This window comes from Zootermopsis nevadensis, unplaced genomic scaffold (genome assembly GCF_977971745.1).
Source record: "Zootermopsis nevadensis isolate Lab colony 2312 unplaced genomic scaffold, Znev_1.0 Znev_ptg000025l, whole genome shotgun sequence".
NCBI lineage: Eukaryota > Metazoa > Arthropoda > Insecta > Blattodea > Termopsidae > Zootermopsis > Zootermopsis nevadensis.
This window is the reverse complement of record NW_028259157.1, coordinates 13,572,883-13,595,248: the sequence shown is the minus strand read 5'-3', so window position 1 is coordinate 13,595,248 and position 22,366 is coordinate 13,572,883. Positions and strand designations below refer to the sequence as shown.

The following is a 22,366-nucleotide window of genomic DNA, read 5'->3' as shown; positions in this document are numbered from 1 at the left end:
ATTATTACAAATGCCATTAAAATTTCAAAGAATACTTTTCTCCTGTTGAGGTTGAGTTACAACAGCTGATGCTATCTGAAACAATCCGGGCCACGTATTACGAATCACGCACTTGCTGATGGCTTCAAAGGCAGCAGATAGCGCTGCAGAGCGGAGCGCGACGTCATTTGTCAAAGGCCCGTATCAGAAACAGACTCCGCTGTTTTCATAAATTGATAAAACACTCGATACAGAGGAATTCGACCGCGAGATTTCGGGTTCTCACGGCGGCGGGTGCGAAGAATTCTATCTTCTGGGTTTTAGCGCCGTGTAGTCTGGTAGAAGTTTACCGACGTTTCGGAGGTGTCTTCTGATGATGCGATTGTGTTCACCGACGCGCATTTATCTGAACGATGGCGCGGCGAGAGGCTATTTCAGGGAAAAGGACCGGACGCCAGCAGACAAGAAACGCAGCGGCGTCCAATTGTTTTAGGCGTCGGTCCTCCGCCGTCCTTCCGTTCGGCTTCATCGAGCGGATCGACTGTGCACGGGTTATTCGGTGGTCACTTGATTAGTCGCTTGATTATTTGGTTCATTAGCTCGACTCTGTTCCGGTTGACCGGCGCTGCACCCCCCCCCCCCCCCCCGTCTTGCTCTTACTTCGCGGGCCCCTTCTTCCTGGCGCTCGACTCCTCACGGAAACCATTACCACTGCATCCCAGAAACTGAACCGAAGGCAAAATCGAAACTCCGCTGCCCCTCCAAGACGACACTTACACCTGCCCCCCCCTCCCACACCCACGTCAGTCCCCAGATGGGCCCATTCAGATAAACAAGGAAGCAAGTGGGCCCCTCGTCTCAGTTATTTTCCTTCAAATGATCAAAAATCCTACAGCGGGTGACACTCAGATTGGACGAACGAATCAATGACGTCATGATCACAGATCTCTCTCCCTCCCCCCCACCCCAACCCATCCACGTGCTTGCCACGATAGGACACGGTCAGCGGACTAACAATTCGAGTAGCTGTGTCACATCCCCACACAATCTGCAACAAACTCGTCCGATCTGTAACATTTGTAGTGCGAGTTCTCTTAAGCGAGGGCAGGTTTTAAAGCGAAACACGATCTTCCAACGACGCAGACAGATCCGTCCCGACGCTATCATCCGAGAAACTACGCCGCAGTGTGGCAGAAACTGACTTGACGCTTCAGACGCACTTACCGTCTCGACCGTCAGGGCGATTGCTCTGAGGCACATTTACATATATATATATTTATTTATATTTCGGAATTCAGTCGGTACCGCAAAGAAAACACAACACTTTAACATCAGAGAGATCAATTGGTTAATGCTTTTTTATAAAACAAAATCCCTGCTTTCTGCGAGAATCAAAGAAAACCAATGAATACAAATCACTGCATCACTGATTTTCAAAGCTGGTGGTATATTTCGTTACTAGTGGGTCTTAAGGAGTTCATTGGATGGAACGTCAAATCACACGGTCTCAAAATACGCAACGTTAAACCAGTTTTGAAATCAATTAGCCAGCCCAACAAACATATAAGACACGTAACGTGTTCATCGACATAAAAATATGCTAATATAATTGTTTCACGACTACAATCGATACCACTGACAAGGTTCGTGTAAACACTTCACTAGGTGAGCGACTAACAGATTCTCAAAAGCTTCTCTCTACGGAGTAAATCGATACCAATGGCTCACAGAATACTCAACGTTACGCAAAGTTATGTAACTTTCAGTAAAATACACAGAGAATCATGAAGTATTACTTCAGAAACAGCCGCGTTCAACTGGACACAGCCTATAATTGTAATCCAATAATTCAAACCGGCGTTTCAACATCTCGTTCTTGTGCAATGACTCGGAGTAATTGAAGTTTTACGTCTCTGAAACACACCACACAGCGTTTGTGAACTTGTTACGAAGATGTCATTCCTCTATGGCGTGTTTCACTCCTACATTCACGACTGAAATGGCGACACCTGTCTCGTAACTTGGGCGAAACGCGGGGTTCCTCCTATATTGCAACGTCGATTGCTTCCAACTTTCGACGAGTACGATCACAACTGTGGAATCTGAATCTGTACGAAGGAAGACGGCCAGCTACTTCCAAATACGCGATTAAAGTTTCCAGTCCGTTCCATACCCCATTGTACAGCACGTGATCTGACAACGGCCGAGCAGGGCAACGAGCGACACACACCCACACCCCCCGTACCCCTAACCATGGCTTCGTACTTCACGGCACTAGAAACCAGTTTCCACACACAGCAAGTTTTGTACAGCCTCTGGCAAATGACCGGTAGCAGTAGCCATATTGGATTTTCACCTGGGTCTTGGTTGCCAGTCAGGATGGCTCACGTTTAAGAAAAGTCTCCGATGTTGCCGTGCTTAACCGCTGCAGCCAGACACACACACACAGATCTTACGTCTAAACACTGGCCACCGACCCACGAGGTACTTACATTGGATTGGTGGAGTTCCAAAATATATCAGGCAGTCTCATGCACGTAGCTTCCCTCGGAAAGGCCTCCATCACAGCGAGTAATAGCAGAAACAGAACGAACCAAGGCATATTTCACGAACAAGATAAAACTCCCTAGCGCACCACCGATTCTCGGTAACACTGGAAGATCCTTGACACTTGACACTCAGAAGAACAGAAGCGTTTCGCAATGCTGCGTCGCGTTCCAAGGGTATAAACCTCGGATTTCTGGACTTATGTCGACTGCAATGACCCCAGCGAATGCGTTCAGTGGGAGCGTCAGTGGGGGAATAGTACACACTGCACGCCACGCAGCCGACTCGTGGCGACTGTTGACGAGCGATCTCACCCGAGCCTGCGTGCTGGCAGCCCCTCCAGTAGCGCCACGGGACGGAGGGCAAAGAACGAGGTGCCCCATCTAACCAACCTCCGCATGCCGAGCGAAGGCGTTCATACAAAACAGATGGTTCGACGTGTGTTATGACAGACTGCACTCCGGATGCTAATCCCGCAAAAAAATTAGATTCAAATTAACATTGCGTTCACTTAGAACAGACTGCAGCTCTTCTAGCCTTAATCTGTCACTTTTCAAAGTCGTGTCAACTGGTGTAGTTATAAACAGTCGCGTATATATTAAGTTTTATTATTATTTATTATTATTATTAGTGTTCTGTCTGACGACAGGTCCATATGAACAGGATCCTTCCATCCTTTTCTCGGACTGGGACCTGTTCATATACGTTCTTGGCAGATGATCCAGAAGTGGTTTGCCATTGCCTTCTTCTGTGTGTGAGTGGAGTAATTGTTGGGATGCCACGGAGGAAAACTCCGTGTTGCCTAGACCACGGCCTTGCCCAACACAAGTTATAAATTCGGGCACCGCCGGGAATCGAACCCGAGACCCCAGGATTACAAGGCCAGCGTTCTGACCGCTAGACCACCGTGGGAAATTAAGTTTTATTACGAAAAAAATAAAAGACAAATATAATTTCTGTCTCGTTACTCGGCCTGAAGGACCTAATAAACCTAGGAATGTCTTAAGACAGCTGGTATCTGCCCAGAATTTGAACTGAGCACCACCAGAATAAGTCAGGCACAGTACGTTAACCTGATTAACATGGAGCAGCCGATGTCAGCTGACAGGAGAATTTCGGGACAACGCAAATGCAATTGATCGTGCAGCCTAACCCTTTATCAATATTTGGTGTAGTTTTCATTTTAATTACACTCATTAGCTCCAATACGAGAGATATTTTGCGTAATGCTCTATACAAACGCAGTTTATGTTTATCGGCAAACTGCGAAATATTGCGGAAACAGATTACTGTGCCTAATTGCTTGGAACATATTGGAAGCATTCCATTCGGGCGGTTCAAAATACATCCTCTGTGCCTGACCCGAACAGCACGTGCACTGAAAAGGGACTTCGTGTCTGATTATTAAAACACGCCGATACAAAAGCGGTTTAATTATACACAGGAAAAAAAATGGTGGCATAGCAGATGGGGAGAGAGATAATAATTCAAATGATTCTTAGGAAAATTAAGAAACTGTGTTAAAATGCATTGCGCGGTAATTAAGAGCAATATATGTATAGTCCAGGGTTCCATCCATCACTTGGATTCGTAAATATTAATCTCGGGTCCGGAGAGGATTCTTGTGGCTTTCGTCAGTCCCGGAATATGTAAATAACTGGATAATACCTTGAAGTTGGCCACGACTGATTCTTTCCATGTATTTTAAAATTCACTACTCAGTGGTCATCCTACCGCTCGACGCTGCTGACAGCCTCCACGCGTCCGTCTGTCCGTTGCACTCGATCTTGTCCGAAGGCCTCAGTTGAAAATCATTTAAATGTGGACAGAGGTACGTACGCGTTGCCGTAGCAGGTGTAAGAATTCCTCAATAATTCACATGGAACGACCTCATCTAGGTCCGTCAGGGGGTTTCAGTAGACCCGAACAGCTTAAAGATGAGCGCCTCAGATCAATGGCGCAGCTGGTGACGTCACAGGACCTGCCACTTCAGTTACTTGTTACACTCGCAAAACTTAAAAACTGAACTCTCTCAGCACAGATCTGATGGACATGAAAGACTGGGAACGCTGATCGTAGCTCAGCCAGCTATGCAAGAAATTTCCAGGAGTTCCAGGAATTCAAAGGTCCATTTCTTTAAGGAATTTATATTTTATATTTCAGGTTTGAAGTACCTCACGGTGGTGAGGATTACGATATTGTTCTACTGGGCTTTGACGCCGTGTAGACTCGCGTGTAGATACGGACGTTTCGGAATACATACTTGGTCCATCTTCAAGGGCTGAAGATGCAGACAGCCCCGAAGGGACGGGGGCCGCGTTTATGTACCTACAACTCCAAGCGGCAAAATTGCCCAGAATAACAACAGAGACACGTACAAAATATCTTTCAGAACAAAAGCCTGTGAGTTCGCTAGTGTGGAAGAAGCACTTGAAACTTTCTGAAGCTCCAAGAGATGTTTAAACAGACATTCGCGTTCAAATATGTTAATCCTGTCAGCAGACTCCTTTCTGTTGCGGAGTTACAATCGATTCGAGCGGCGTGACGTCCTTGGGCCGTGCGAGAAGTCTTCAGAGTTGGAAGCCCAACAAACAATGACCTCACGACTCAATCCTGAAGCAAATTACACACATAAAAGCAAACGTTTGGGTTTCGAAGCAGGATCTGATGTCCTCACAGCGGAGAATACAAAGATGGCTGCCTTCTGGTTTGTAGCGCCGTGTGTTCTAGTAGGAGCACTCGTCGTCCTGATGACCTCTGAAACGTCGGTGTATTTCTACCAGACTACACGGCGCAACAACCCAGAAGACAGCGATCCTCAACTTTTAAGATGGCAAAGTGACAGATATTCTGACGTGAACGATTGTACTAATTCTTTCAGTGTATACTTTCATTTATTTCACAGTGTATATTCAGTAAAGTACTTTTAAAATTACGTACGACAGCCTCATCTCACCCCCCCCCCAACCCACAGCGCCAACTGCTCACGTTTAAACCAGCTTCAGCTCCAAACACAGGACGTAGTTTAAACTCGCGGAAATCGATACAAAATAAAACAGTTGCCACGTATGTGCACGTCAGACCCAGTGGCTTTCACATTCATATGACTCACATAAATGTATTTTTGGAGCACTCAAAACTGTGTCCCCCGTAATGAACACACGGCGATTCGGTCACGTTGACAGCAGTCAGGACTAAATGTTTATACCAACTGACGGACGGACGGACGGACGGACGGACTGGACACAGCTGCATACAACACGCAGCGAAATCAGGTGCGTCTTGACGTTTCAGTGTCCTGGGGATGTGTAAATATACAGAATATCATATGTGTCGTTTTAATTAATTTTCAATGCGGTTTTACGCAATTTAGGTTAAATTTCAAATGAAGTTTTGTGGCGTAAAAGCAGCTTACGTGTTTTTATTTGTGCCAGAAAAAGGGATTTAAAAATAAATAAAAACACGTTTTAAGTTAAAGAACTACTCAGAGGAGAAAACGCTGACTGTGGTTTTCTAGGTTATGACACCGTGGGGGTCAGTTCACATCAATGGCTAACGACGGCTTTGGATGCTTTCCTAGTGCCTTTGATTTTACAAAAATTAAACCAGTAATAAGTTGATTTGAATCAGTGCAAAAACCAAACCTTCTCAGGCACTCAATGAATTTCTGCATCACATCTCCCGCAAGACTCAACAACAATCTGAATCTTTCTCGCGTCTTCTCCGACCTGGTTCAGTTCCCTGGCCATCTCTGTTCACGCCAGTTCCTTCCAACCCGCTGTCCGACCTACTCATTCACCGGACGTGTGAGCGGATCGTCCACGCATCGCGTTAGACCTGCCAGATCTCAAGCAGTGTGATGGGCGCCTCAGTTCCGGCACAAAATTTGTCGAAATTTCGTCATCCGTTTCGAGCAACGAGGCGTCTCATCAGGGGCCGCGGCTCAACTATTTCATTCAGGAGTCACAAAACGGAATGGGCAGTTTGTTTTCTGTCGCTGTAAATCAGATCCTCAACCCTCGGTTACGCATTAAGCCACGAATCTGCAAATGGCTTAATGACAGTGCGTCATAAAATCATTCTCGTAATCGTAAAGACACGACGACCTACGGAAATCTGTGGCTGTTGTTGTTTTCAGTTCGATGCAAAACGGCAAATGACTTGTACGTCACAGTCTGCACATTCTTCAGTTCAGATTTTCGGGAACATTAGTTCAACAAAATATCACACAAAGTCGCTGCATTTGTCGCCTCTTGACTAGCTAATCGACCATCAGCTTCTCAAGGGCCCCCCCCCCCCACTCGCAGTTTACTGGTTAGTAAGAGACATAAGAAACATCCGAGGTAATTTTAAAATCTCGCGTCAATAAACGTGTTCTGCACTCTTCAGCAATTTCCATTACACCCGACATTCCTCTAGGCGAGTGGTAACTATGTATACCATCTAAGTTTACGTTCGCACTAGTTTCATGTGATTCTTGCAAACCAGGAATAAACGCCCTATGGTAATTAAGGACACTCAAATCTTTGAGATAAGAAATGCGTTTCCTATTAATAGTTAGACAAACCGGGTTCTTTCAAGAGACAGTTGGTGATTTCGCTGCAACGTCACAAACCTCTGGTAGTGCCGCTGTTGGCCACGTTGATGGATCGCCCGGAAATGGGCTTCTTTAATAGAATTACCACAACAACAAGGCGGTGCTTCGGGAGAGAGGCAGGGGGTTAGGGGGGGGGAGGCAGAGACGAGGAAGACGGCACCTAAAGTGAACTCCTCGGTCGTTTCGCTTCAGTTAAACGAAGCACCCTGCTACCTGTCTGTTCGCTGGAAGAGAAGAATTACGCCTGTTGTCTGCAACCAACGATACAGCTAATGGGCTCCTGTCCTCGCAGCCTCTCCACGTGTATCTGGGCTAATAGTCCATTACACGACGCAAGCAAATTACGATTTGAACATTGGATACCGTAAAATTACTCATCAAAGTTTACAGAAATAACATGAGGACGTACAAGCTGAACTTATCTCGGTGCTTAATTAAGCACCACGCCATGAAACACGTAGGGGGGGGGGGGGTGGGGGGGGAGATGGAGAAGTAGCTCCAGGCATTCTTCATCTAAGCAGCCCGTTGCCCAGAAACTACCACGACCGAACTTTAAGCAGTCATTATTTTTAATATCGGACACACAAAATCGCGAGCCAAATCAAGGCGCTGCAGGTGCGCAGACATGTTGGAAGCTAAGACATGAATGAAGGGGTAGTCAGGTAACTGCAACCTCGTTAACTGATGCTGGGTTCAGGAGGCCTGGTGCGCATAGCGAACTTCCTGCCTCCATCGTCAGGGAGATAAGCTCCTCCGAAATGTCGGTCAGTATCTACCGAACTGAACAGCGCAACGTACCAGAAGACGGTCATGTTGCCGACAACAGGAAAGTCTCAGGATCGTAGTGAGTCTCTGAGTTACGTTACGAGTAAGCGAAGAATGCGTGGGGTGTGTCCGCATAAATGGAGAATTCGGCTCGTGACCACAACCGCTTTGCTTCGAGAGGCATTCTGCCTTAAGTTGAAATATCCTGAGAACAACTCAGACAAGTAGAAACGTGTCGTTGTCATTAGGGTTTTGCTGATACATGGGGACGTCACACGCAGCTGTTGAATGTCGTTCGGGGGGCATTATTCGGTACATCGCCCAAGTCCGGCATCTCCTCGAGAAAACGGGCAAACGCGGCCTGACAGGCACGTAACAAAAATCAATCACTCCGGTTGGGGCTTTGTCCTGCTTCGAAGAAAAATATTATTGGTAAACCGAAAGTGGAAATATCTATAAAATATAAAGCCGGAACAGCGGACGGTATTCCAGACGTCCCCTCCCCTTCATATTCGTGACCCATATCTGTGTTTGCGGAGCACTTCGGGAACACTTGAAGCTGCCACGAAAACCGCGGAAGCCAGCCAACTATGAACGGGGTCTCAAATTGAACTTCAGTGTCGCTCCCAACTCTGCCCCGCGCAAGTAGCGAGCGCCTCTCTAAGACCACGAAGAAGATCCGTGCAACTTCCAACTGCCAGAACCTTGTGAAAGACGAACGGAGTTTCAAAGACAGTGAGTGGCCTGCATTTGTAAACCAGGAAGGGATTTGTAAGGAGTCAGAACATCAGTCGCTCCTGCGTCTCCACCGCATACAAACTCAGCCAAGCATACGCCTAGGACGCCGACTTGAATAAAGCTGGGCACGTGGGTTGGACTTTCTAGTAAATGGTCCGCCCTCATCCAGGGAGTTCTCTGAATAATTTTCTGGTCCTAATCTTCAGATAGCCTAATTATTGTGAGTGCAAGTGACCTATGGCAATAACATCTCCAAGCTTCACGTAATTCCTTGAGCAGTCTGAGCTATTTGAAATTGTCCGTTGCTTTTCCGATCAAAATGCTTGGTGTCGCCACCACTGCCGGACCCAAGACAATCAACTTTTCATCCCCAGAACATATTCCTGCCACACAAATTTTAACATTACTATCAAACCTAGGTCTTAAGCTCCAAGTAATTTTTGATAATGATAAGCGATCAGAAGTTCTCGCTGCTGTGAATATGAAGCTCTTGTTCTTCTGTGTTGTAACGCCGCGTGGACTTGTGGGTAAATAGAAACGTTTCCCCCACTTTCTGCAATTATTCTAAGACACGTACCCGCAATAAATAATAAACTCAAGCTTTCACATTGAACTTATCTATCAGCTGGAAAAGGGATTACACTCTGATTATATAAAGTTCCACGTATTGTATCGGCAGACATTCGGATTTCTGTATTCCTAAAATGCCAACCTGGGAAACAATTTTGCTTTATCCAGTGTGTTATTTGCAGCTGGAATCCCCCCACATGTAATTACTAAACCGAAGAATGTCAAAGTACCCCCGATCGTGTATCACAGCTTAAAACAAGCGATTCTTAATAAGAAATGCTTTAAGAAAATAAGAAATACTGAAAACAGAGAAGAGAGAAATCTACTTTTGTTTTCTACCCTTTTTCTACTTCTTTGTTAGCAAGGAAGCAAACAATGTCAAGTGCGCAACGGGCGATAGAAAGATGTTTACAAGATCCTCTCATTCTCTCAGATACGCAATTATTGTTTTCTAGAGCGAGTTCTCGACTCAGGACTAGCTTTTCTGTTCTGCTTTTATAACACGGGGAAGGGGGTGGGAGGGGGAAGATTGATTGGATGCAGGCCGGACAAGAGACCTGATCGGATGGGAAAATAAAGGAAACAAAACTCCGTAAAACTACGCACAGAAAGGACCTGTATCCTTTCTGTGAGTAGTTTCGACGTGTTCGTGAGAAGCAGGGGCTCCTCCTAACAGCATGCCGCGTATGTAAAAACTTAAACTCGAGGAATAATTGTAAATCTTCTCTGCAAAAAAAATAAGTCATGTTTCCTTTCAAAGCACTAAAGACTACAAGATAATAATTTCATCATGAGTTTCAGTGACAAAGAGACGTGATGTCTGAACTGCCTTCGCACGGCCACAATTGGTCTCGACTTTGTACGGCTCGAGACGAGAAGATACACGATTCAAAACTGCGTGATTCCGTCCAAGACGACGTTTCGTAACTTGCTAGCAGTCAGTCACCCAATCGACTCCAAAAGTGGGGTGCACCGCTTGTCGCCCATCACGGACTGCTGCTGCCGTCTTTATTTGGAGACCGTCGTCTCGAACCGCAGCCAGAAAACACGTCATACCTTGACAAAGGACCCATCCACTCACTCACTCACTCACTAATAATAATGACAGTGAATGCGGGAACAAGCCGAAATAATGAATTTATTTCCCCTCTTGTTAAGGTAGAGCTCGGTTGTAGTAGGTACATCATGCAGATCAGGGCGGGGCCTCTCGCCATTCGGGCTGCTTCTTGTTCTTAGACCAGCAGTGCCTCGAAATGACTCATCACGCGATCAGCCGATTCCTGGCTTGAGAATGTTTAATGGAAATCTCATAATCCCCCGCAGCGGCTTCTGCAATTTGTTTTACATGAAATAGTCTATCACCTTTATAGGCGCATTCGGAGAATTTCCATCTGTCTATAGCTCACATATGAAACAACTCAAAAAGGAGTGAACGGATTTTCATTAAATTTCGCATGCCCTACTGGGGACTTTTGCCAAGATGCTTTACTTTAAGACATGAGTGCCTTCCAGCGCTTTCAAGTGAGTGGATGGGTGGAAAATTCCACACTCGGGGATTTCCAGTTTACACGACGAACACTCCACAAAATATTACGTTGTGTGCATATTTCGTCACACCTGAAATATGAGCTTCTTCTGGGTTGTGACGCCGTGTAAAATGTAAGGTTCGGAGACGCCCTGAAGATGGAGACAGCACGTTTCTCCAAAAAGGTTATATCAACCTTCGATTCTTCAGAGCGTCACGTGTCTCACGGCTTATTTTGTTCTCGGTCAATGAACGACGTTTCCAATTGCTACGGTGATCGGATAGTAAGTTAAAAATGAACTGGAAGGGTCGTGTAAGGAAGCGGTCGTGGCCTAATTTAAGGCATTTGAGTGGGGGAGGGAAACCACAAGATGCCTGAACATAACTGATCTCCGGACATTTCCCAAAACAGGAGACTGTCACATAGACCAGGATGAAGTGGCACAATCGCAATGATTCTTAAAGGGGACCAGTATCTGCTCTTCCTCAGTCCCTCGGAACTAAACAGCCTCTTCGTGAACACAACAGGCCTGTTACCAAGCAAGCGAACTGTTCCCATTGTGGAAGAGTGTGACGTTCGGACGTGCGTGTGCGTAGCCTCTGCGTATAGATTTACACGCTGAAAGGCAGCGATGCTCGTTTCGTGGCTAACAAAGTTAGTAAAAGCGCTCGAGCTGAGTCATGGTAATTAATTGGTGTGTTCTCGTAGGCTGTGTCTACAGACTTGGCTGCTAATTGAGGCCAACTGGATTCGGTCATTTCTTGCGTCTAATTGGTTTCCCGTGTCCTGGTCTCCATCCCTATTGTGCTCCTGCTCCTACAAGCCAGCGATCTCTAAGCCATTGTTCATTCGCTTCTCCTCAGATCTCCTTATAAAGTTCTCAAATCTCGCAAAGTTTTGTGCGCATGACGACTTAAAGAAAGGAATGCGCCACGGCGTGAGACGGGGAAGGTTCTACACGAGACTCCTTTCAGACGAATCTCTCGAGCCACCAGCTCCGGGCAAAGAACTGTTTTTGACCGCCAAAGCAAAGTAAAATTGCAGACAGCTACGTCGGTAAAGAGACTGACTGCAGGCTTGACAGCCGGTGTTCGGGCCCTTCTGGGATATGGAACTTCCTGCCACCAGTTCAGAACCAACTGCGTTATTCTCCGTAGCTCGATCAGATTCGCCAGTAACAAATACAAATCAAGGACAATGAGGTAGAAGACGGCTTTCTCCACGCCTTGTGCCGTGCAGTCTGATAAATGTTCATTGACGTTTCACAGATTTTTACTGCCTCCATCATCAGGGCGATAAGTTAGACAAAATAGCAAAAAAAATGGTAAATATGCATTACTCCAGTGGGGTATACACGCCACAAAGTAGCGTCCGCTTTTAATTTTGAGACACAGCGTGTGGCAACGAACTAGAAACACGGGCAGAGTTTTCATAACCCTTCTGGGAAGTGTTTAGACCATAAACCCGGAACCCATGTTCGATTTCTGGCGTTCCTTTTTGTGTGCAACATAAAATATCTGAAGACGCCCTCATCTCTTGTACTTGCATTGAGACGGAATGAACCAGCGTTGTAGGGAAGTGTCAAATGCTTGGTGGTTCCTGTCGTTCCTTAAAGCTGCTTTATGTAACACTGAGCGACAGGTCGTCTGCCTGCCTGCTTCGTCACTCTCGGGCTGTGCCGTGATGCACGGCGACGCGTTCTGACAGATTCCTCCCTCAGCGCCTCCTTGCTCTTAAGAGGACTGAAATATCCTACACTAAGACAGCGCAGTGCCGAGATTCAATGCATCCATCAGTGAGATTTTAGGTCACACGGCTGTTAGTATAAAGATGGCCGTCATCGATTCGGTCCTTTAGAAGAGGGAGCTGAATGAAACAGTGACCAGCAGCGAATGACTTCGAATATCCCAAGCGACCAAGAGCTTAGCTTCGTTCTGCAGTCCAACGCTACGCAACTCTAAATTTAGCCCACAAAATGTAATTATGTGTTTCGCACGAATCTCGCTGTAAACAGCGATTATTTTATTAAACAGCGTTTCTCAATTGATCTTTGTAATGGTGAAGTGTGGTGTTTTCTTCGCGGTACGGACTGAATCATTAAATATTATTCATAGGCTTCAAAACGTCAAGATCTCCACTCACTGCGCCTCGCATCAAGCAGGACCGACGCGTACCAGCGAAGTAGGGTCAGTAGGCCTTTCTGTTTGTGGCGTTTGAGTGCGGTCACGAGAAATCTCCCGCAGAAACGCTCGAATTTCAGTACGTCGGAAGTTGTTTGTTCGGAAAAATAATGAATCGACGCTGGCAGCCCTTCAGTTTACTCAGAAAGGAAAATACCGCTTTTTAAATGACGCCTTCGTCAGCTGGGGCTGATTGCCCTGAAATCAATAACTCTTCCCCGAAACCAGACGTGTTCTTGTATGCCTCTGTCTCTCTTCCACTGAACCACGAGTGATGAAGACTTCAAGGTGGAAGTACAGAATTAATGAAAGACGTCCGAGACAGACGCGTAATCAGGAGGCCTCAACTTGGGTGAGCAAATCTAGACGTGTCTGGATCCAACGTAACACCGACCGCGACATTTCAGTCGCAGGCTCAATAAGACTAATTCAATTCTAAAGGGTTTTGACGACGGTAGTTCACACTTAAAATTATTCGTTTTCAGGACTTTTTCCATCGTCTGTTTTTAAAATTCACCTCTCTAGGTACCTCTCAGATGAAGACGGAGACAGAACCAGCCTCCGAAACGTCGTAAATTTTAAAAACAGACGATGGAAAAAGTCCTGACAACAAATAATTTTAAATAAGACTAGTATTTGAAATTAAGTAACACGTCTTTATGATACGGGAGAACTATATTATTATTATTATTATTATTGTTAGCTCAGGCGGCTAGGCAATGGCTTCACGCCGCGAAAATCCACCACGCTCATCCATCACCGCCCCAGGGGGTGTGTGATGGCCCTGGCCAAGTATCACATTATCACACCCTCGATCGTAGGCTAGGGGCAGCATCTCTGACCGGCACTTGGGTGGTCTGGGGCTGAAGGAAGTTCAGTTTTATTCATATTATTATCAGCAGCAGCATTAATAAGTGCCCAGAAGTCCCTCTGGCGACGCTACCAGAAGGCTCGGCTAGTCAGAAAAATCCTCACATCTTACGAACCCAAAGGTTCATCACCGTTTTCACCAGTCTCGATCCTGGGCCAGACGAATCTGGCCAAAATCTCCAAGCCTACTTTATGAAGATCCCTTGTAATATAAACCTCACATGTGAAACCTTGAATTCATGTTTTTCGAAGAAAACTTTGTACCCAAATCCCCCGCCCTTCACAGCGTCCTTGATTTGATATTATTAATAATATTTGGTGAAAAGTAAACATTATGGACCTCCCGATTATGTAGTGTTGTCCAGAAGCTATCACAAATGCCAATTATCAACAAAATTACTATTAGTATCATTTCTGTCATCAATGTCACCAGCTCCCCAGCAGGCCTCAATGTTGATGAGTGCAAGACAGTTTTGCCTTACAAACCTAAATCACGCTGCCACGAGTCTACGTCCAGCCTACAGAGCGGTCAAAAGCTTTCGTTTGTTCTCTGAACACGACTCGAATTATTCAAATTGTCTTTGTTCCTGCGGGCCACAACTGTCCCCCACGCCTACTCCCCTAGCGTGTCACTGTGTTCCATACGAAGAAAAAAGTTCTCGCCCACTTATTTTTACCACCAAAATTGTAAATTAATATTATTATTGCTGACGTGATAAATCTTGTTATTTTATTCTCCACAAACGTAAGCAAACGAAGCCACGAGGAACACGTTCTTTCACCTACCAGGCAAGCAGGCAGAATTATTGACGGTAGGCCCGCGAGTTTCCGCATTTCAGCGCTTTCGGATTCCAGCGCTCGGATAACAACACGCGGCCTGGCATCGCCTCTTATTATGCTTCAATCTATGGAACGCCGGGTAATTCATGCCTTTCTAAATTGCAGGCAATCAATCTTCCAGCTTCGTGTTATTGAGTGGGATTCTGTCAGACATGTTGACATCGGCCATACAACGCGAATATTTGAGGGGTGCTTTCAAAAAGCGCGCACGTCGGCAGTGGTTAATAAAATTCGCAGAACGAAAGCTCCTGCCACGAAACACAGCATCAACATCGCTGACAGATTGAACAAACAACAAAGCTAAGAAGAATTAAGATGATTGTCTTCTGGGATCCTGCGCCATCTAGTCTGGTAGAAGTTTACTGACGTTTCAGAGGTGCTTGCTGCATGCATGGCGTGGAATGATAAGATGATTAATGAACGAGAACGGGCGAGGAAGGAAGCCGTCGTGGCCAAACTCACCAGTATTCGCCATGAAACCTCGGGACATCCGGTGTCGAGGCCGAGATTTGAACCTGCGACGCCTCGAACATGAAGCAACAGTGCCCAGCCACTAGGCCGGTACAGTAGAGCCGTCGGCCACACAGCTACCTGCATGACAAACACGTGATTAAGAACTTCGGAGAACAGAAGGGAGAGAACCTGAGATATTTTGCCGTCGACGACAGAAATAAATGAAATCGCCTTTACCACGAAGGAGTCTGCTGTGAAAAATTCGGGGGCCGTACCCCTGCTCAACTGCACCCCGGAGCACACGCCAAAATATCTCAGTGAGACATTTATATGCACCCCACCGACCGACCACCAGCTTCAGAAACATTGAACAAGGTCTTAGCGTCGCTACACGTAATCCTTCTAACACGTGTTTATCTTAACACTGTAAATCGCGCAGAACGTTAGCAGAGCAAGATTGACAAGGCGATAACTATCAGCACGTTGCTGCGAGTCAGGATAATTACAATAACAACTGAATAACTAAAGCGGATCATATGTTCTCAGTCGGCATCGTACGCTAAAGCGAAACACTGTCATGCAAATCCAAGCGACGTCGTAACGAGGGGAAAGACTGTCACGTAACAAATTAGCGTTCGAGGCTGAACGAAGTCCCAGGAACTATGTTTTAAAGTGCATAAGAAAACGTATTTTCGTTCCTGTAACTCCCAGGAAGAGAACTGCAAAATACATTCGAAAAGAAATTAATGATTGGCATTCGTGTTTCTGCAGTGAGCCTTCAGTCCAAACTGTTCAAACACGCTTTTAGAATATTGATCTGTAAGATGCACGATTGTTTTAAAATGTCTTAATTACAGACTGGCTAAAACACCTGTTTCCGTCTGTAGATGTCGCGTATGGTAGGCTAAGAAACCAGGCTTTGAATTACGAGTGGAAAACCGGCAGATCCCGTCGCACTGCGAAGGCATCCTTCCTTCCCCTCCCACACAAATCACCGTCTGCGAAGCAGCACTCGTAAATCCCTCGTGTAGTTCGTGCTTATGTTTGTCCGTCTGTCCCTCTACCTCTCTTCTGGCATTCGAGAGAATGGACCGAGCTACCGGAGCCGAAGCGAACGGACACGGAACGGAATTTCCGCAGCTTTTAAAATAACAGCCAGTTTCAACGTGACCGAAAGACCGACTTTCATGCCTCACCCCTCCCTCCACGCCCTATCATCGTACTGTTTTATCGTAGTACCGCAGTCAATCCCAACTCCATTTCTGCACTTCTGATCCGACAAGTCGTCTTAGGTATCCCATTTTATCCTTGGACCTGGACGTCCCACGTCACACACGGCCCATCCCACACCTCCCAAACCCCGCACACGAAACATCTGCGCAAAATGGAAACACAAAGATTTCCAAAAACATAACGTAATCTCAAACCCAATTCTCTTATCTATTTATAACTCACTTTAATAAAGATAAGCGAAGTACGACATTGACCAAGTGCGGTAGAGACCTTCTTGAGGATCTGACAGTCGCTCACCTACTCCGCGGCGAATCGGCTTTTTTCTAACCGCTAACACGCTTACCTTTTATACAAAAAGTGTCCGATTCGAATCTTCGCTGGGAAGGCGTTCTGATGATGGAGGCAGCAAGGATCTCTGAAACGTCGGTAAACTTCTACCAGTCTACACGGCGCTAAAACCCAGAAGACAGCCAGCTTCAGACTCACCTTCGTTAAAACCTCAAATCCTACTTCAGCTGTTTCCTACGCTGTGTTAACACAGTACTGAAACATAACTTTAGAAAAGCATGACCGTCTCCTTCCTCATTCATCCCTGTTCGCAACAAATTTGACGATTCAATACAGCGTCATTAAACAGAATCCCAATCACTTATGTCAAAATTGTATTGAATGCAGGAGACTTAAAAAGGGGGGGGGGTGGGGGTTAGCATTTTCATTTTCGAAACTTAAGACCTAGCCTTTCAGATTCAGTTGGCTAAGAAAGTTGAACGTCGTTCACATTACTTGGTTTCTCTCAATCTAAATCCCATTTCAGTTTCAGAAGAAAACATTTTATAAGCAGTAAATTGATCCTCAAAAAGAAATGAAGATTATTTTCAACTCGCGACCTCCATTCTAATTCGCTCCAAACAAATTAATTGCAAATTCCTACAAAAGAATAAAACAAAACAGCTCACAAAAGTGTTTGGAAAGACAAAGAAACTTGTTAAATCTATAAATCACTGTATGGAAAAGATGGATTCTTTCATGGATGAGATGATTTAATTAAATTAAGTCGTCCTCCATTAAACTGCTACGTCTCGCCTGTTCGGGCATTGTACATCTCCACGGGGCTGGAAGCAACGATAATAATGGACTCAGTGCTTTAAAGCAGGCGCACGTCTGGGAGCCTCTACGTCCAGACGCGCGGGATACGGGAGCCCTCGAGTGGCGCTTGTACGTGCAGTTATTACTAAGCACCGAACTTTCAGAACTGCCGTTTTGAACGTTCCTTATTTAGTCGTCTATTTCCAAACTTCAACACTGGATAAAATCGTTATTAAAGAAATTGCAAAATGATACACAAATAAAATACTCGAAAATTAAACCGACAGACCTTCGTTGCGTTGGTAAAATCATTGTCATTCGGTTCAGAACAATCAGACAGTTTTCGAAAACACGAAATCATATAAAATAGGTTTCATGTCTACGCGTTTAGGCTCAGGAATCAGAAACACGAAATGGTCAAGTGTTGGGGTCCTCCTTGGTGGCTGGCGCGCGCACAAAACATCACTCAAGAATGTTCTGGAAGACAGGGACGGACGAAGAGTCTGAATAAGTTCTACTCCGCGAGCTGCCGATGAAATTGTTGAGTTAATTAAAACCCTTAATTAGCAGCAACCAAGAATGGCAGAGAAAGACAGGGCAGGAGGACGGTGCAGAGATCAGTCAATGTAGCAAGTATCCCAAGTGGCAAGGAGTGCGTTTCAGAACGTGCGGAGGAATGAAAGAAAACAAAAAAGTACAGCCCAAATCCGTATCATTCACAAAAAGCTCCTTCCTGGGATGTTGCACCATATTGTGTGGTATATACTGACAGACGTTTCAGATATATTTACTGCCTCCATCATCAGGGTGATGAATCATCTTGAAGGTCACTCTGAAGCTTCTTCAGATTACAATAAAATTGAGCGTGCTGAAGAGAAAAATCAGACAAAATCCGCCCCGTCATCTGGACTAGAGTATAACACTAAAAGGGTCTTGGGCAATGTGTGTACCGCCACTGGGGGGGGGTCACACCCCGCACAGTGTTGGGCCAACTCGCCCTGCTAGTCGAACGCGTAAACCCGCACGAAATAGTCTGGCCACTACCCAACGGTAAGAGCTTTCGGAACACTGCCAAATGCCCCCCCCCCCCGCCGTTCAGTTAAACAGACTAGCCCCCGTGACAGTGAATCACGAAGAATGCACAGGGCACCACGGACGCTGCAGAAGTCTTTGACTCACAGGAAACGACCCTTTGAAGCGCAAAGAAGTGAAAATGGACCGGAAGAGGTGCATTGTTCACGAACATAATTATCATTTACGAACTCAGTTCCTACCTCGAAGAAAACACAACGCGTCACCAATTTAAAAAAAATTGACTAATCTTCTTTCAAGAGCTAATGCACGTAATTATATTGTTATATTTATCACGGCATACATTCCACCTGGTACTATTTATTTCGCATTTCTGCAATACATAAGCCTTCTTCACTATCTGAAATAGTTATTAAAATTTATACAACTTTTTAAACACCCTGTACCTTATCATTACTAACACATGAACAACAGCACGAAACAGTGCAACATAACGTCAACAGTCGGTAGAGTACAAATCAGATACGCAGACGAAAAGATGAAGCGGTCTCTGCGACCGATACTTCGAAAGGACTCGAGATCTTCCACGTTCCAGCCACTGACAAAGAGTCAATTTCAAGGACAGCCGCTTCGAAACATTTTCCCTCTTCTCGGTTCGCTTTGCGGATCTGCTATCGGGAAATTAGGAACGTGTGACACGCCAGATCTCCGTGTGAATGGCTGAAACATCTACACGGTTGGATAAGCGGAGACTTCTACTCGGGTTCCCCCCTCCAGCCGATATCAAGTCATTACATCAGCAAACGGCTTGAAAGACAGAAATCGACCTCGGCGACGCTGACTATCACGGACCGTAATCTTGTTCAAATTTGGTCATTTGGAAAAGACGTCAGATTTTCTTAGACGTTTGTCCGCGAACGTACGAGGGCGAACGTGCAAACTGGAAGGGAATTGCTGACTCTACGGGCAGTCTGAAGACCGCATTGCTCATCCACCCCACATCGAGTCTCGATAAGAACAGTCCGTAGGAAAATTACTTAGTAAACTCAGCAGACACAAGAGGGAACAACTCGGCATTTCCAATCCTTGAAGCAGGGTGTTTAATAAACAAGATTTTGTAACCTTTGCTGGGATATCAGCCCTGAAGATGGAAACAATATGTCCTTACGAAACAATGCTATCTACCTTCAAGTCCACACAGTATCAGTACCCGGAATAGAAACATCGGCATATTCGCCGTCTTGAGAACCTCAAATCTCACGGGTGGATTGAAGATCTGCCGTGAATGGATTATCAGTCTGAATAACATTTCGCTAGCCTTCTCTTAAGAACATAATCTGATCAGAACAGTTTCATACTTCCTGTGTTTACACCACGAACACAGGGAAATTTCCTGTTGTCATGTAGAACAGACAGACACCCACAAATACTGCCACTTCCCTCCACTTTACGTCATCAGAACACGACTCTCAAAGATTCAAAAAGTGCTTTCCTCCGGCGAGTGTTTACCGGAACCGCACACACAAATAAAGGGAAATCGAACCAGTAGTGACCTGGAAAGATAAAAGCTTTCATTTGATGCTATAAAATTATGTATTATTTGAGATGCTATTTAGATTTGACATCGTCATAGCCCGTTGATTCACATTTCAAAGACGAACACTCGGATGTGAACTACAGCTCTGCACGAATTTGTGTTCTGTGGGGATTTGGACGTACGAATGCGTGTAATTATCAAGCAGCGTTTCAAAGCATCTGTACCGCTAATTTACGACCGGGAAGGGTTTTTTTTACTCAATACCTAATTTAAATAGAATAAAGGGTCGGAGGGGAGTATCAATTTGAGGGTTAGGTGAAATATAAAAAAAAAATTCACACACACACACTCACAGAGACAGACCCCCCCCAAAAAACAGCAACTGTTATTGATCGTTTGTCAGATCCAGAAAGTTTGGGGTTAACCGACTGCGCCCTGTCGGTCCAAGGGTTTGAATTATTGCGGTCGCAGGCAGAAACACGGGCGAGTCGGCGAACTGCCGCTGCCACAGAGCCATCAGAACATCCTAATTTTCATTTCCTCCTCCATCCAAGTACAGCGTAAGCGAAACATGACAGACGAAAAGAACGATGCTGATGAGCTCAATTGAAAAATTACGCTCACCATACAATTATTTAATACCTTCAAGATGGATTTACCGTCCTCGAGGTTCATTTAAAGACGCTGTCAATCGCTCAGACTATTAGCATCGGATCGCACGACGATTAATGATCTGGAAAGAATAAGGGACTAATGTATGTTACCAATCCGCCAGTCAGGTTAGCCGATATACAGGCCGATACCCTGAAAACAGAGGCGACAGGTTCAAGAATTCCGTTCTACAAACCCAGATAAATGAACACGTGTTACTCCAAGACGCGCGGCTTCCTGCTCTGCATTCGGGCATCTGGCGCCTGACTTTTGCAATGATCTCAGTTTAGTAACACGAACGAACCGGAAGTACGAATCAGTGGCGTCACACGGTCACAACTGGAACTCGTCCGTTGATCGGCGACTTCGTGAGGAAATAATTCAGATGTCAGATTTCGCTGGTTTGCATCCGTTCCTAATCCGTTTTAATCTCGTCTTAAATTTATACGAAAATTCCTGACGTACGAACTGAACCAGGTGAAAAATGTTGACGCCGTTTTTATCTTGGTTTTCTAAGACAGCAGTGAAATGAAACTGTGACAAAAGAAAGTAATTTCTCTTCATTTTAAAACTACTTATCCACTAAGTTCCACAGACACTGATACTCATCACATAAATGATGATTCTGTACGATTAGGCAGCATTATGTGACCTTCCGTTGGACGTACAGCTGCCTAATCGTGTGATGGGCTTCCTTTCACACCCCTAGCACCAAGTATTATGGTCCATATGAGAGGAGCAACGCCTGCAACTCACGTATAGATTAGTTGTGCAGCAGGAAAGTAAGATAAGTTGCCTACAACTTACGGCGGTACCAGCGTACACTGCGTAGACCACACTCGCAACACGTAAAGTACAAGACTGAGAAGTCTTCTCTCAAATGATGTGCTGTAGGCACTAAGCAACACAACAAATCTTTTTAAGCACAAAGTTAAGCAGCGTCAAATGCTCTAGCAGAGGAACTTCACACACTGAGATAAAGACAAGATCGATGCCATTTTCAAGGCGACATTACTGAAGGCGCCGTGAAGAACACAAGAAGACGAAACAGATCTTTGTTTATAAATCGCACAGATTTAGTCTCTGGGATCACAGAGCACACTTGACTGCGTACCTGCGCGTGCGCCGTTCGTGAGATGGGGGAAAAAAAATTGCAGTTCTGACGGCGGCGACACTGATAACAAGAAATTTACACGAGGCTATGGAGGTTAATGGCGAAGCCTCCGTCTGGCAGAAGTCAAGCTTCAACCGTCGTGAAAATGTTTTCACGTTTAATTCGCCTTAAGAACAAATTTCACAAATGTAATCAAGTCTGATGGGTGGCGCTGGTCACATTACGTAAGTCTGAATTCGTGAGGTGACTTAAATAAATATCTAAAATATTTTATACTATTTTTCCCATAAATTTTGGCCAGCACGTCAGACACGCACCTTCATTTATCAATACACCCAACATTGGTTTTATGTTTACGACACATGATCTAATGTCCGTATAATAATACAGACTTAGAAAGCATGTGTTTATGATTTATGCTATCGGTTCGTACCGCTGGACATTAATGTGAGTCGTAAAATGACACGTGTGTCATTAGGACAAAGCAGTGTTACCGCATACCTGGAACATTCCAGCAGGACGACGCTCGGCTATAAAACTGGCAGGCACAGAAGGTTTCCCGCCAGACACAGTTCTGCCAACACACATGCAGTACCAACCCCGCCCGCATTTCGTATCAGTGAGATTTCAGTTCACGTTCTCTGCCTG

At 45.4% G+C, this 22,366-nt stretch overlaps 1 protein-coding gene across 3 annotated transcripts in view; it reads right to left on the bottom strand.

Moving 5' to 3' along the window:
- The window catches only part of Ephrin (ephrin), a 516,038-nt gene that overhangs the window by 468,131 nt on the left and 25,541 nt on the right, over positions 1-22,366 (bottom strand). Inside the window, exon 3 of one of the 3 annotated variants that reach the window (XM_087355747.1) lies at positions 15,075-15,203. The exons of 1 other annotated variant lie outside the window; for it this stretch is intronic. Coding sequence is in view for 1 of the 2 variants with exons in the window: in XM_022058666.2 (XP_021914358.1) it covers positions 2,472-2,581 (110 nt within the window). In the remaining variant the exon portion in view is untranslated. Of the gene's footprint in view, positions 1-2,471; positions 2,783-15,074; positions 15,204-22,366 lie in introns of those variants that run through there. One more of the 3 variants, XM_022058666.2, reaches the window with a different exon arrangement.